The sequence below is a fragment of the Heteronotia binoei genome, chromosome 14, assembly GCF_032191835.1.
Source record: "Heteronotia binoei isolate CCM8104 ecotype False Entrance Well chromosome 14, APGP_CSIRO_Hbin_v1, whole genome shotgun sequence".
NCBI classification, from domain to species: Eukaryota; Metazoa; Chordata; class Lepidosauria; order Squamata; family Gekkonidae; genus Heteronotia; species Heteronotia binoei.
The window spans coordinates 46,606,231-46,620,972 of NC_083236.1; the positions used below are offsets into that span (position 1 = coordinate 46,606,231).

Sequence of the window (14,742 nt, forward strand, 5' to 3'; positions counted from 1 at the left end):
AGAAGTGGCAGCTGATACAGAATGCCTTAGGGCAGACGTGTCAAACTCATTTATTATAAAGGCCAAATATGACATAAATGAGTCGGGCCAGGCTATACTGGGCCGGGCCATGTCGGACCGGGCCACGTGTGTACCTATTTAAGATTAGGTAGCAAATACATACATTTTATAAAGGACACAGACAAACACAATTAGAATGTTTTTTTAAAAAAAAAAATCTTAAAACATTAGCACTCATTGAACTTAAAGGTGCTTTCTTTGTAGCTTCCCCATGGGATCCAGGGAACTGGGAAAAGGAAGCTCTGGCTCTTTCCTTCCTTGAGGGGGAGGAGGAGCCCAGCCAATAGAAGGAAGAGAGGCTTGACTCAGTAGCTCTGCTGTGCGATTGAGAGCGCGTGACAAAGCAAGCTATCCCTCCTCTCCTTTCTCCCCAAGGGAGGAGCCTCGGCCAATGGAGAAAATTGAGCTCTGTAGCTCCTGAGCAATTGAGCAAACCTTGCAAAGCAAGCTGTGGTGCAGAAGAAAGCAAGAGAGAGGGAGAAGGAAGCAGATGACAGCCGGTTGCTTGGAGGTCTGATAGGAGCCCTCCAAGGGCCTGATTCGGCCCCCGGATCACATGTTTGACACCCCTGTCTTAGGGAAACAGTTGACAGTGTAAGTTGGTGTGATGTGATTATTTAGAGTGGCAGACTAAGATCTTGGAGACCTGGTTTCCATTCAGACATGCAACTCACTGGATGACATTCAGCCAAACAGTCTCTCTTAGCCTAACCTACCTCACAGGGCTGTTGTGCAGACAAAATGGGAAGGCATATGCCATATATACTGCCCTGAACTTCTTGGAGAAGGGTTAGTGTAAAATCAAATAGACAGATGCTGCAGGGAACACACATCATAAATAGAATCATTCTATGATGTATACTCATTTACTCTTTCCTCTGACTTTTCCTTCCAGGTAATATCATTGGTTCCGGCATCTTCATTTCACCCAAAGGAGTACTAGAGCACACCGGGTCCGTGGGCCTTGCTCTTGTCATCTGGGTGCTTGGAGGAGGAATCTCGGCTCTTGGGTCGCTGTGCTATGCGGAGTTAGGCGTTACCATCCCTAAATCAGGAGGGGATTATTCCTACGTCACTGAGATTTTCGGTGGATTAGCTGGGTAAGTGGTGCTTCATCACAGCAACGTGTGGCATTTAATATCATGCTCCTGAGTGTTCAAATCAATTCATACACAATCTCTCATTAAACTGTAAATTAATCCTTTAAGGCAGATTGGTATTAATGGCCTCCTCTTCTGTATGTGGAGACGAATACTGATTTCAAATTTTCCTGAGAGTTTACAGCAGAGGGGATTTTTTAAAAAATTGGGATTTTTTTGGCCAGAGATATCATTGGATGTCTTGATTTAACTTTCAGATTAGCAGTTATGGGGGGTGGGTGAGTTGGAAAGAGAGAGATTGTATTGAGGTACTGGTGCTAAGAGAAAGGAATTAACTTTTTCCCTTTTGCTAACAGAAATTCTCTTCCTCCAACCCGCTAAATCTTCTGCTAGCTGCAGACAGGTAAAATATGGGTGTCTGTCATTTTCCACTGCCATGGCTAAGAGATTCAGGAGGGAGACCAAAGTTTAACACAAATAAATAGTGTCAAAATAAGGGTCCCTTGTGAATCCCTTAGCCACGGTGGCAGACAATGACGGATACTCAATAGCAATCTGTATAGATAATAGCAATAACTGCAATAACACATTATAGAGAACATAAGTAAAAGTTAATTAATGAAAGAAGGACTAATAACAATAACTGTAACCAGTGGTGTTCCAACACAGACATACTTAGATCACGGAGCATTTATATAATCACATCAAATGCAATTTGGGTGATCAGTGAAAATATTTAAAATACTCTAGATCTGGAGCCATATTTCAAAGGACTATTGTGGATCTGTTGCTAAGATTTTCCAATAATTGTTGATAATTTTGAGCTGAGAGGATATTTTGTCCAAGATCTAGACATCCCATATCTTAAGATACCAGTTTTAAAAAGCAAAGGTAATTTTATTTTTCCCAAAACACTGTGACTAGAAATTTAGCAGTCATCCAGAACAACAAAATGAACTCAAATCTTATTTCAGGTATCGTTTTGCACAAACCGTTCCAATAAAACTGTCAGTAGTTTAAATCAGATTTTATATCCTGTAGTGTTTTGTATCTGAATTAATGCCTTCCCCCAGAACTGTGAAGTCTTGGGGCAATGCTACCAACTGTGTAAAAAGAAACCGTCGTCACCACAGTCTTTTTGTCATAACTTGGGAGTACTGGGGCCAGAGGCGCTGCGATTTCAGAAGTGCCAGATACCATCTCCTTATAATTTTATATAAAGAGTAGCCATGTTGATCTGCAGTACAACAGTTGGATTAGAGTTAGGGTTGCCAGGTCCAACTCAGAAAATATCTGGGGACTTTGGGGGTGGAGCCAGGAGACTTTCCAGTTTCCTAAAATAAATAAATATACAGCAGTGCAGTTCCCCTGAATACAGTCTTCATTTCCTCATCCCCCAGCAGCTGGCTACACTTCCATTAAATGAAAGTGAACACACACACTCTCACAAAGCAGCTAAAATAAACAGTTGAAAAGCATACACTTTTGTGATCTCACTGGGGCAATTTACTCACATTGCTGAATATAACCATTTGCTGTGAAAGCACTGTCACCCCAGAGTTGAAAATGACTGGTGCTTGCACAGGGGACTACCTTTACCTTTAGGACCTTAAAGGCCAACATGATTATCAGGGGGATGACCTTTAGAGAGTCAAAGCTCTGATGAAGAGAACTTTGACTCTAGAAAGCTCATACCCCAAAGGTCTTGTGGAAAGTGACTAAAATCAACACCAGGACACCATCAACATAGTATGAAACAGTCTGAATGCCATCTGTTGGAGTTGTTATAGTTTTAAGCTATTTTTATGTCTTATAATGAGTGTTTGTAACCCGCCCTGAGCCAATTTGTGGGAAGGGCAGGATAAAAATAAATGTTTGCTTCTAAAGTGCATCTGGACTTGAATTTAGTTTAATATAACAATTATTTAATGTTCAAAGAAGGATTAACAAACAAAATAAATATCCCAGATCTATGCCCTGATTCTTGTTCACAAAGAATAACATCATGGGTGGAATTCAAGTAGGAGCTCCTTTGCATATTAGGCCACACACCCCTGATATACCCAATCCTCCTGGAGTTTACAGTAGGCCCTGTCCTAAGAGCTCTGTATAGGGTTGCCAAGTCCAATTCAAGAAATATCTGCGGACTTTGGGGGTGGAGCCAGGAGACTTTGGGGGTGGAGCCAGGAGACATTAGGGGCGGAGCCAAGATCAAGGCTGTGACAAGCATAATTGAACTCCGAAGGGAGTTCTGGCCATCACATTTAAAGGGACGGCACACCTTTTCAATGCCTTCCTTCCATAGGAAATCATGAAGGATAGGAGCACCTTCTTTTGGGGCTCATAGAATTGGACCCCCTGGTCCATTCTTTTTGAAACATGGTGGGTATTTTGGGGAGAGGCACTGGATGCTATACTGAAAATTTGGTGCCTCTACCTCAAAAAACAGCCCCCCCAGAGCCCCAGATACCCGCGGATCAATTCTCCATTATTTTCTATGAGAATAAATCTCCATAGGGAATAATACAGTTCCCAGCAGACATTTCCCTCCCCTCCCCCCGCTTTCTGATGACCCTGAAGCGGGGGGAGGGCCTCCAAACCGGGGGATCCCCTGCCCCCACCTGGGGATTGGCAACCATAGCTCTGTAAGTTCTTGGAGGACTGGCTACATCAGGGATGTGTGGTTAAATATGAAAAGGAGCTCCTCCTAGAATTCCACCCCCAAGTAATATTATTTATCTCTTTTCCACACGTTTATTCCAAACCATAGAGAAGACCACTTTTAATGGAAGCAAACGGTGTGTAAAAGGAAAAGGTGAAAATCCCCTGCCCCAATGCTATGTCCACAAACTACTTCAAGGAGGCCCTGTGGACCTAGGCACCCAAGCAATTGCTTGGTGAGGCACAAGAATGAGAACACTGACACACTGCGGTGACTTGATAGGGACCCTGGTGGCAGTAGCCCAGGAGGAGACAATGGGACCATTTCCGCAGTAGTGGAATTCCCCAATTGATGTTTTAAAAACTCCATGTTACAGGAAATTTTCTGCAGTAGATTTTTCCTCACCAGTTGCAAACCTGAAGTTTTCTCCATCTTACCCCACATTTTTGGAACTCGCTAAAACGGGGGGGGGGGGGGGGGGGGTCTGAAAATGCAGGGTAAGTAGGAGAAAACTTCAGGTGAGGAAAAATCTACTGCAGAAAATTTCACATAATGCACAGTTTTAAAAACATCAGGGTGTGGAATTTCACTGCTATGGAAATGGCCTGGTGTAGCTAGCTTGGTATCACCAAGTCCCTTGAACCACACTGTCTGTGGCTGCTTTTTCAGCCTGAATTTGCTGGGAGATGTGTATCTCTCACATCATGTGATGTGTGCCCAGTACCCATAACACTAACATAGCTTTCCTAACCTTCCCTTTTGTTCATAATCAGTGAGGCTTGTATAGATGTTCCCAATATATTAAAACTTCAAGGCACATATTTCTTATTCCTTTATTTCACTTTCAGGGCGAGTGTATTCGTTTTGATCTGTATATGATTGAACAAAACTGTAGAACTTCTGTCACATATTGGATTGCTCATGCGGAATAACTCGGGGGAAGGTATCTGCATACAGATGGGGCTTTTCATGCTTCTGCTAGAGCATGCCTGGCACAGCCACAACATACTCCTAGGGCAGGCTGAGTTTTCAAAAGAAGGCTAGGATGCTGCACTTAAGAGGCTGATGATCCTTGGCAGGGCCAGATTAACAATTAGGCCAAGTAGGCACTGGCCTATGGGCCCGCACGCCTTTAGGGGCCCTGGGCTGGCTTTTTCTCCTGCTTTCCCCCCTGCTTGCAGCCCTCCCAGCCTGCACAAGCAGCCAACAATGGAGCCGCTCTTTGCCTGACTTGCCTGGTGTGGCTGCTGCTGGCATTGTTGCCAAGTTTGCCTCTCCCCTGCAGCTTAGTAAAAGGGGCTTTTAAGAAGGTGCCTGCACTTGAATAGGTACTTTAACAAGAAGACTTACAACATAAATGTATCAAAATGTGGATGATTTAAAGTTAAGAGATAATATGTGACAATATTTGTATACTAAGAAAGTATATTAGATGCAGATCTGTATTCTAAGAAAGTATACTACATGCAGACTAAGATATATTTGTAACTATAATTTTCTATTCCCTCTTACCCATTACCCTCAACTTTTTAGAAAACCAATAAAACTTTCAAAACAAAAAGAAGGTGCCTGCAGGCTGCAGCCTAGTCCAGATCAGACTTTGAGTTAATTTGCAAGGGGGCCTCCAAGATTTCAACTGCCTAGGGGCCTCCACAGCGTTTTATCCGGCACTGTTCCTTGTTAAGATTTAATAAAGACAATGGCAACTGAAATGAATTTTTTCCTGCAATGGCTTGACAGTTTGCAAGGCTAAACAACCTCCTATGAATCAATATTTATGGCATCAGGCAAAAAGAACAAGCCAAGAGTTGTAAAGGGATGTGAAAAAAATGGAAACTCCCCCCCCCCCCCATTTTGTTCAGAAAGTTCAGTTTTATGGCAGTATTAACTCCTCCCTCGTGGTGGCAATAATTCAGCTGGGAGATCATCTAACCTTGCTTTGTCTTTACAGAGCTGTTTTTATTGAGGCTGAACACAGAGATAATAGTCTTTTGGAGAGCCAGAAGGGGTGAGAGGCAGTGTTTGCCCTTGGTGTGTATGTACATATATTTTCCCTGCTCTCATTTCTAGTCAAACAAGTATTGGAAGTTTTTTGAAGCACTGTGAGAAAACCTCCACCACAACTTCTTTTTACCCAGGGCAAAACTTGGATAAATGTAAACACTGCTCCTGATCCCATGACGCAATTAGTCCAGCATCCTGTATTACGGGTTGGCCAGCCTATAATTTAGTGGGTTCTATACATTAATAAGGCAAGGTGGTAGTGAACATAGTTCTTTTATTGAATACAGCATGGTATAGTGCTGCCTACGAAGACTGAAAACTAGGGCTGCAGGGCCCTCTATATATGTACACATCCAAAGTTCCCGCGCTGCCTGTGACTGGACCATTCAAACCAGTCAGGGGCTCTTGATTTGAGCAGGATTTGGATCCTACTGCCTATTGTTCCTGAGTCCCCCAAGCTCTGTCCTTCAGGCCCCAGTGAGCCAGGCAAGAACTCCAGCTTATAGATACAATTCTAAGCACATATACAACATCCCTCCCCACTTATTTCACAAGCCTAGCTGACGTAGTCATTGAGGTAGGCTGGCTTGCGATGCTCTCTGGTGGACTAGCTGAGCCCTGGAGGGGGTGGGGGAGCGGATGCAGTTGCAGCAGTGGTGAGTGGAGGGGCTGCCGCTGTATCACTCTCAGCCAGCGGTTCCCGGGCCTCCGTGACCGCTGGCTCCACCTGAAGGGCAGGGCTCTGGGCCCCTGCCTCCACTGCAGCAGACGGGGAAGGAGTGGAGGTGGCGGTCTGGCTGTCAGGACTGTAATCCTCGACTTCTACCTCAGGGCTCTCGCGGGACCTCAGCTGGTCAATGTGCCTCCTTATGCCTCCTTATGGTGGACCCCCCCTCTGTTGTAATCTCATACATTACAGACCCCAGCACCCTGGCAACCCTTGCCGGAATCCCAGCGGGGCCCCTCAAAGTTCTTAGCCATAACCCAGTCCCCCGTATCTAGCCCCTGAGGTGCCCAGATCGACTCTGGAACCTCCTGCAGGTCGAGGGCTCTGTCTGGGCGCAATCGGTCCAGTAGGGTGACTACCCGGCGGCCCATGAGGAGTTCGACAGGGCTGCGGCCTGTGGCCAAGGAGGGAATATTGTGCTGTGATAGTAAGAATTCTGCAAGGCAGCCCTCCCAGTCCCCCTGTATGATGCGGCGGAGCAATTCTTTAGTCGTCCACGCCTTTCTCTGCAGAGTCTTCCTTGGTGGTCTCCCATCTAAGAACTGATCCCAGCAAGGGGCTTTCAAGGGAACTGAGAAGCAGGGGTGGTTTGGCATTGCCTTCCTCTACAGAATCTTTTTTGGTGATCAGGGTCAGCCCTGCCACTAGGCAAACTAGGCGATTGCCTAGGGCACCAGCCTTCTGGGGGTGCTAAATTGGGTGCCCCCCCATATGACTTGATGACTTTATCAGTGCAGGGGAGGGGGGTTGCCAGAAATTAGCCTTACCTAGTGTGCCAGATAGTCTAGGGCCTGCCCTGTTGGTGGTCTCCCTTCCAATTATTGACCCTGCTTATCGTCCAGGTTCTAGTGAGACTGGGCTATACCTTCCGACCCATTCAAAGGGTTAATGCCTCTAAATACGGTTAAGTAGATCCCTACCCATATCCTACCACTTTCTTTAAGCCTTCTTCAAGCCAGTTTGGAGTAGTGACTAAGAGTGCAGAGTCTAATTTGTGGGGAGAACTCGGTTTGATTCTCCACTCCTCCACATGGAGCCAGCTGGGTGAACTTGGGTCAGTCATAACTCTCTCAGAGCTGTTCTGTTCAAGAGCAGTTCTCGAAAGAGCTGTCTCAGCTTCACCTACCTCACAGGGTGTCTGCTGCAGGGAGAAGAAGGGAAGGAGACTGTAAGCTGCTCTGAGACTCCGAGTGAAGGATGCGGTATAAATCCAATCTCCTCCTCCTCTTCTTATTAGCCTTCCTCCAGCTAGGGTTGCCAACTTCCAGGAAGTCTCCTGGAATTACAGCTGATCTCCAGACTACAGAGATCAATTCCCCTGGAGGAAATGGTTGTTTTTTTTGGGGGGGGGAGGGTGGACTCTATGGCATTAAACCCCACTGAGGTCCTTCCCCCCCTTCAACCATACCCTTCCCAGGCTTCAGCCCCAAGTTTCCAGGAATTTCCCAACCCAGAGTTGGCAACCCCTAGGTTTCATCTTAAGTGGCTCCTCCATTGGAAGAACCCCAGTAGTTCCATTTAGCCACAATGGGCAATAGCTGCCTATGGACTTTTCCTCACGGAGGACCAGGTCTCACATTATAGACATCCCACTCCCTGCTTCCAGTCCTTGCAGCAGTGGAAGACATTTGGGGAGGGGGGGAAGTGATGTTGAAGCCATGCAGTGATGCCACTTCCAGTCGCATAACTGGAAGTGATGTCACATATCACTGTGATAGTCTAGCAATCCCCCTAAATTCTATGATAAAACCAAAGAGCTCAAAGGTTGCTAGAGTGGTAATGTTGTGATGTCACTCATCCTAGGGTTGCCAATCCTTGCCTGGTAAACTTACTCCTCTATAATTTTGTCTAACCCCCCTTTGAAAGCTAATTAAATTAGTGGTCCTCACCACATCCTATGGCTAGCATTGCATTCCACAAGCAAGCCACTCATTGAGGGAAAAAGCCATTCCTGAATCTATCACTCATCAATTACTGGGTGTCTGCTTCTCTCAAACAACTTGTCTCTCTCTCACACACACACACCCCTCTGCCTCCAGAGGTGTTTTCTTCATGTTTAAAGAACAATTTGACAGCAAACAAGCCCCAGTCCTGTAGGAGTGGCTTTTCTGTGAGTGGTTCTGCATGGCTGGAGTGGTATTCAAATGACTTGGTTGGTGGATGCTAACTGCATGGATCCTGGCCACAGAATTCCCTGAAGGAAAGGTCCACACAGTCAGCTTCTGCCAACATGGCTGGGCCATTTACATGTTACTCTAGTTGGGCAAGAAGCAAACCGTTCACACACAAGTCACTCCCTGTGGCTAGGCCTATATTGGAATACCTTCCTGAGCATATGACCTTTATGAAATCTCCATTCAGCAACACAGATTTACTTGCTGGGGTCAGACCAAGGTCCATCTGATACAGAATTCTAGAGTCCAGCAGTGGCCAAATAGACACCTCCGAATGCTCACAAGCAGAGCATGAAAAAGGGCATGTTCTCTTGTTGGAGATTCCAACATCTGGGATTCAGGAAATACGCTGCCTCTGAACATGGGAACCACAATACTGTTGATTAGCCTATCTTAGAAACCAACAAGAATTTTGGGGTATAAGCTTTTAAGAGTCCAGGTTCCCTTTGCCAGAGCTGACAAAAGAGGCTTTGACTCTCAAACGCTTACACTCCAAAATCCGCGTTGGTTTCTATGTGCTACTGGACTCAACTCTAGTTGTTCTTCTGCAGACCAATATGCCTACCCTCAGAAAACTATCCAAGAGTTCTTGTATCCCTTTCTCATAATACAAGAACTCGTGGCCACTCAATGAAATTGCTGAGCAGTTGGGTTAGAACAGGTAAAAGGAAGTACTTCTTCACCCAAAGGGTGATTAACACATGGAATTCACTGCCACAGGAGGTGGCGGCGGCTACAGGCATAGACAGCTTCAAGAGGAGATTGGAAAAAATATGGAGCAGTGGTCCAGCGGTGACTATTAGCCACAGCGTATTGATGGAACTCTCTGTCTGGGGTAGTGATGCTCTGTATTCTTGGTGCTTGAGGCGGGGGGAGACATTGGGAGGGCTTCTAGTGTCCTGGCCCCACTGATGAACCTCCTGATGGCACCTTTTTTTTTTTTTTTGCCACAGTGTGGCACAGAGTGTTGGACTGGATGGGCCATTGGCCTGATCCAACATGGCTTCTCTTATGTTCTTACATTCTCTCCATTCATTCAGACATGAAGCCCTCTTGAGTTAGAATCCATCAGCACATCTAACAGGAACAAGTTCTGTACAGTCATCACATATTTCTCTGACACGGTTCTTATTCAGTACAATGGGAATTATGACTTATAATGACCTCCCTCCAAGAATGGTTGTTGGAATGAGGGTAGCTAAGATCAAAAAGGCTTCTGAACAAAAGTTCTCTCTAAACCATAATTAGCATGTAATATATCCTGTAATTTTTTCCCCTCAGCACTGATGGCAATCACTAGAATAATGAAGTGTTAATAAAGCTTAAAAGGTTCAGAAATCCTTTCCATTATTATTTGGTTAGCTCATAAAAATAGCCTCTTCTGATTGGGAGTTAATTAACCTGCGCATTTAATAATTATTTTGTGAAGACACCAGGCTCTAATTACCAACAAAGTCCAATCCAACCATATTTTTAATAAGATATTTCTACAATGAAGGTCAAAGGAAGATTAGTCAACAGGGGTTTGCATTTAAAAGCACCTTTGGTTTAAGAGGAGCCAAATTCTCACTTAGGTTACAAATCCCTTCAAGAATATTAAACCTTGAAATGGTTCTGAGAGATTTGCATATACTTGAAACCTTTGCATTTCTCGGTAGCCTTTAGAGGGTCTGTTTAATGCTGTGTTTATTACAGTTAGGCTGACCTTTTGCCCTCTGTAGAACTAGGAGAAAACAGTGCCCTGCATTTCTTATGAAATGTCTCAACACAAATCATAGGAAAGATGGGGAAGATAAATGTGAATAGGGAAGGACAGTACTCTGAGCATGATTAACAGCACCATACTAAGCTGCGTCAGAATCCTACTCAGGTGGTCTATTAAATGGGCTTACCTATGGCTGCCAAACTCCAGGTGGTGCCTGGAGATCTCCTGGAATTACAACTGATTTCCAGACATCAGCTTCCCTGGAGGAAATAGTTGCTTTGGAAGGTGAATTCTATGGTATTATGCCCTGCTGAGGTCCCGCCCCTCTCCAAACCCTGCTCCATTCACAACAGTTTGGTGTAGTGGTTAAGTGTGTGGACTCTTATCTGAGAGAACCAGGTTTGATTCCCCACTCCTCCACTTGCAGCTGCTAGAATGGCCTTAGGTCAGCCATGGCTCTTGCAGAGGTTGTCCTTGAAATGGCAGCTGCTGTGAGAGCTCTCTCAGCCACACCCACCTCACAGGGTGTCTGTTGTGGGGGTGGGGGAGGGAAAGGAGATTGTGACCGCTCTGAGATTCAGAGTATAGGATGGAATATTAATCCAATTTCTTCTTCAACTCCGGAAATTTCCCAACCCAGAATTGGTAGTCATACTCTCAAGAGAGTGTCGCTTAGGATGACACTGTGAAAGACTCATTCAACAATACAATCAAGGGGGAAATTGTAATAAATAAATGAAAACAGAAGCTTTAAAGTAAAGGGATGTGTGTCTGTTATAGGTCTCTGATAGGCTGAATTTGCAGAATAAAATAATGAAAGAAATTGTAAGGTAGAATTGAGCCCTCAGAAAATAAGTAGTTTTCAGTAGTTTTGCAGTGCATTGCTAAGCAGAAATACACCCTCAATGTGCTTACAAAGATGTCTAGGCCTGCACTGCTAGTTTCTTGCCTTAACTCAGTAAATAGTCAATTATCAGCTACTGCTATTATTATCTTATATGGCTGATGCAAACAGCTTCATCCTACAGGCCAGTATTTACAAAATCTCTTGAAAATAATAGGAAAAATACAAAAGGTTAAATCTTCACTGTGCTTCTTTCCCATTAGTATTTGTTTATTGAATTTTCCCTTTGATACTAGTGGTTCATAATCCTCAGTTACAAATCCTGCATGGAAATGTAATTTATTTTTTAAAAATAGGATATTCGTCTCAGCATGGAACACTGTATCTCAGCATGGAACAATTTGAATATTGACTGTCTCCACTGAATTATATTCATATCCAGTCGTTTGACACCAAGTTTGCATACAGCTAATTATTTTTATAGGCTCATCACTGAAACATTTGGGATGTTACAATTTTTAAATGTAACAGTTATATCAAAATGGAGGGGGGGCTGAATCTATTTTTCATTTCAGAAAATAGTCTGGGCTGCATTATTTCTAGATATCCAGTGGTAATGGAATCCAGGAAAATATATTCTGGATTTCCCCCTTGAAATTCTGTATTATCACCCTGACCTAGATAACCCAAGCGAGCTCGATCTCATCAGAGCTCGGAAGCTAAGCAGGGTCAACTCCAGCAAGTACTTGGATGGGAGACCTTCTTGGAATACCAGAGCTGGGAGGCAGAGGCAGGCTTTATTCAGCCACCTCTCTGAATATCCTCCAAGCCCCCAGAAGGGGTCAGTCTCCAGTGATCAGCATGACCTCCAGGTGCACACACACACACACTCACACACATTAAAAATACCAAAGAAAGGGGGGAAAGTGAAATTGTAGATTATTTTGTTGTATGTATATTGGAGTTTGGAAATAGTTCAGTGGGATCTAAATTATGTCCATAATGGGATCCCATTGAAAGGCCTGGATACTATGTTGACATCAGAAGATGCAGCAATAGCATAATGTCCAATCTTGCTAGGCGTGGTATATAACATTTGAAACATGTCAATCTTACTGGATATCTCTGCACTAGCGCCAAGTTCTACCACCAATGTGCAATGTTTAGTGTCAGTGTTCATTGACTTCCCATGCAAAAATGACTGTAAGGAACGAAGGGGACCTAGGAGGCAGGAGAAAAACCCTCAAAGGCCACTCTGAAAGAAATCTCTGTTCCTGTGAAGATAATGATGAGATATTTGGAGCCGTTGTATGTTCGAGCAACTTCCAGAACTATCTGTTCTTAACAGAAATCCCTTTGCGTTGCAGGTTTTTACTACTATGGAGTGCGGTCCTCATCATGTACCCCACTAGCCTGGCTGTTATTGCACTGACTTTTTCTAACTATGTTCTACAGCCAGTGTTCCCTAACTGTATCCCCCCCTACAATGCCTCCAGAGTCCTCTCCATGGTGTGTTTGTGTGAGTATTTGTTAATCATCTTGTTTATGGTGGTATTTCTGAGATGGCTAGCATCACCTCCTTCAGCTGAGAGCTGCTATGTAGTGGCTTCCGGAAACAGGAAGTTATGAGAGTTGCCCAAAGGGGATGTACTGGGAGACTGTCTCCAACACCTGATGTAGCCAACACCCAGGGCCAGCTCGCCCAACTAGGCAATTGCCTAGGGCCCCAGTAAGGGGGAGCACCAGATTGGGATCCCCCCCCCTGCCCAAGACAATTGCCTGTTTGTCTCCCCGCCCCGCTACCCACCCCTCCCTTCCCTTCCCCAGCACAGCTCCGCGCTCCACTCTCACCCATGTGATCAGAGGAGCAACGAGGCTCGGCCCTACCCACTTTGCAAGGGCCTGGACTTCTTCTAACTTGTTTGAAGAGCACGCTGGAGGAGTTTCACTCCTCCCTCACTTCAGGTTTTGGAAGTGAGAGGGGAGAACTTGAAGCCTTCTCCAGTGCACTCTTCAAACAACTTAGAAGAAGCCTGGGCCCTTGCAAAGTGGCTAGGGCCGAGTCTTGCACGACACTCCTGTGATTACACTGGGGGGGGGGGCAGGTGACAGAGCACAATGCCACATTGCGGTGCTGTGGACAGCGGGCAGGGGGCAGAGGACAGGTAGCCTGCCTGGGGTGCCATGCACCCTAGAACCGGCACTGCTGACATCTGGTTGACGAAGCCCTTCGTTCTTTTCGTTCAGTGCCTTAAGTGAAATTCTCTTAATGTGTCTGAACCTCGCCCAATTTCAGAACTTCTGTCCATATCCTACTGTGGTACCAGTGGCTGCAGCATTCTGAAATATTTTAATTGGCTGAGTAATAACAGAAAATATGTTCATCTGCTTTTTAATAGAGATTTCTCAAACTGGAATAAAATAAATGCTGAAATGTTTTAAATGACTTGATAATGAAAGAAAATGTATGCAAGTGCTTTTTAATAGAGAGATCTCAAAGCAGAATAAAATGAAAATGTTATAATCACAAGAAAAGCCCTGCGGATAAGAGCAAAATTCCACTTAGTTCAACCTTCACAGCTAGACTGAGCCTCATTGCTCTCCGGGAACAAGTATTCAGTTAGACTTGGGAGGCTCCATTTAGCTATCATGGGTTAACAGTCTTTGGTAGGCCTATCCTCCATTAATTTGTCTGTCCCCCTTTCAGGCTTCCTCTAAGCTAGTGATCATCACAATATCCTGCCGTGGTGAATTCTGTACAAAAATTGCACAGGGTGTGAAACATTCTTTTTGACTGAATCCTGTTCTCTGCTCTCTAGTTCTCTTGACTTGGGTGAACAGCTCCAGTGTCCGATGGGCAACTCGCATCCAGGATATATTTACTGCAGGAAAACTCTTGGCCTTGGGCCTTATCATTATTGTGGGCTTCATACAGATATTTCAAGGTACTTGCACGAAACCTCTTGAATGCCCACAGGGTGTTCCTTTTAGAAATAGGATACTGAGAGTTGAAAGCAACTGTGAGAACCTGCGATTCAACGTAAAGTATTAGCAACCTCCTCAGAACAGAAAATAACAGAATCTCCCCCCGCCACACATACTCATTTCTAGGAACTGTGTTTGGTGAGATGGCCAAGGATTTTCATCACTAACTTCCAAGTTCCTTAGGAAGAAGCCAGTTTAACTGAGAAATAATTCATAGTGTAGATGAACTTTACCCCCCTTCCTCCAGCAAAAAAACCTAAGGCCACTATGTTTATGGACCTTCTTCTTGTGCAGTTAACAACACTCTTGACTAGTGTTCCCTCTAAGCTGAGTTAGTGTGAGCTAGCTCACAGGTTTTTTTAGCCTCCAGCTCACACATTTTTGACTTAGCGCAGGAAAAATGGCCCCAGAGCTAACTAATTTATGCAGCAGCTCACAACTTTAATGCCAGTAGCTCACAAAGCAGAAATTTGCTCACAAG

At 44.7% G+C, this 14,742-nt stretch overlaps 1 protein-coding gene across 1 annotated transcript in view; it reads left to right on the forward strand.

Annotated features, from left to right (window-relative positions):
• SLC7A10 (solute carrier family 7 member 10) overlaps positions 1–14,742 on the forward strand; it is a 76,634-nt gene that overhangs the window by 40,871 nt on the left and 21,021 nt on the right. The window contains exons 2-4 of the mRNA XM_060254372.1: positions 956–1,160; positions 12,644–12,795; positions 14,096–14,221. Coding sequence (XP_060110355.1) covers positions 956–1,160; positions 12,644–12,795; positions 14,096–14,221 — 483 coding nt within the window. The remainder of the gene's footprint in view (positions 1–955; positions 1,161–12,643; positions 12,796–14,095; positions 14,222–14,742) is intronic.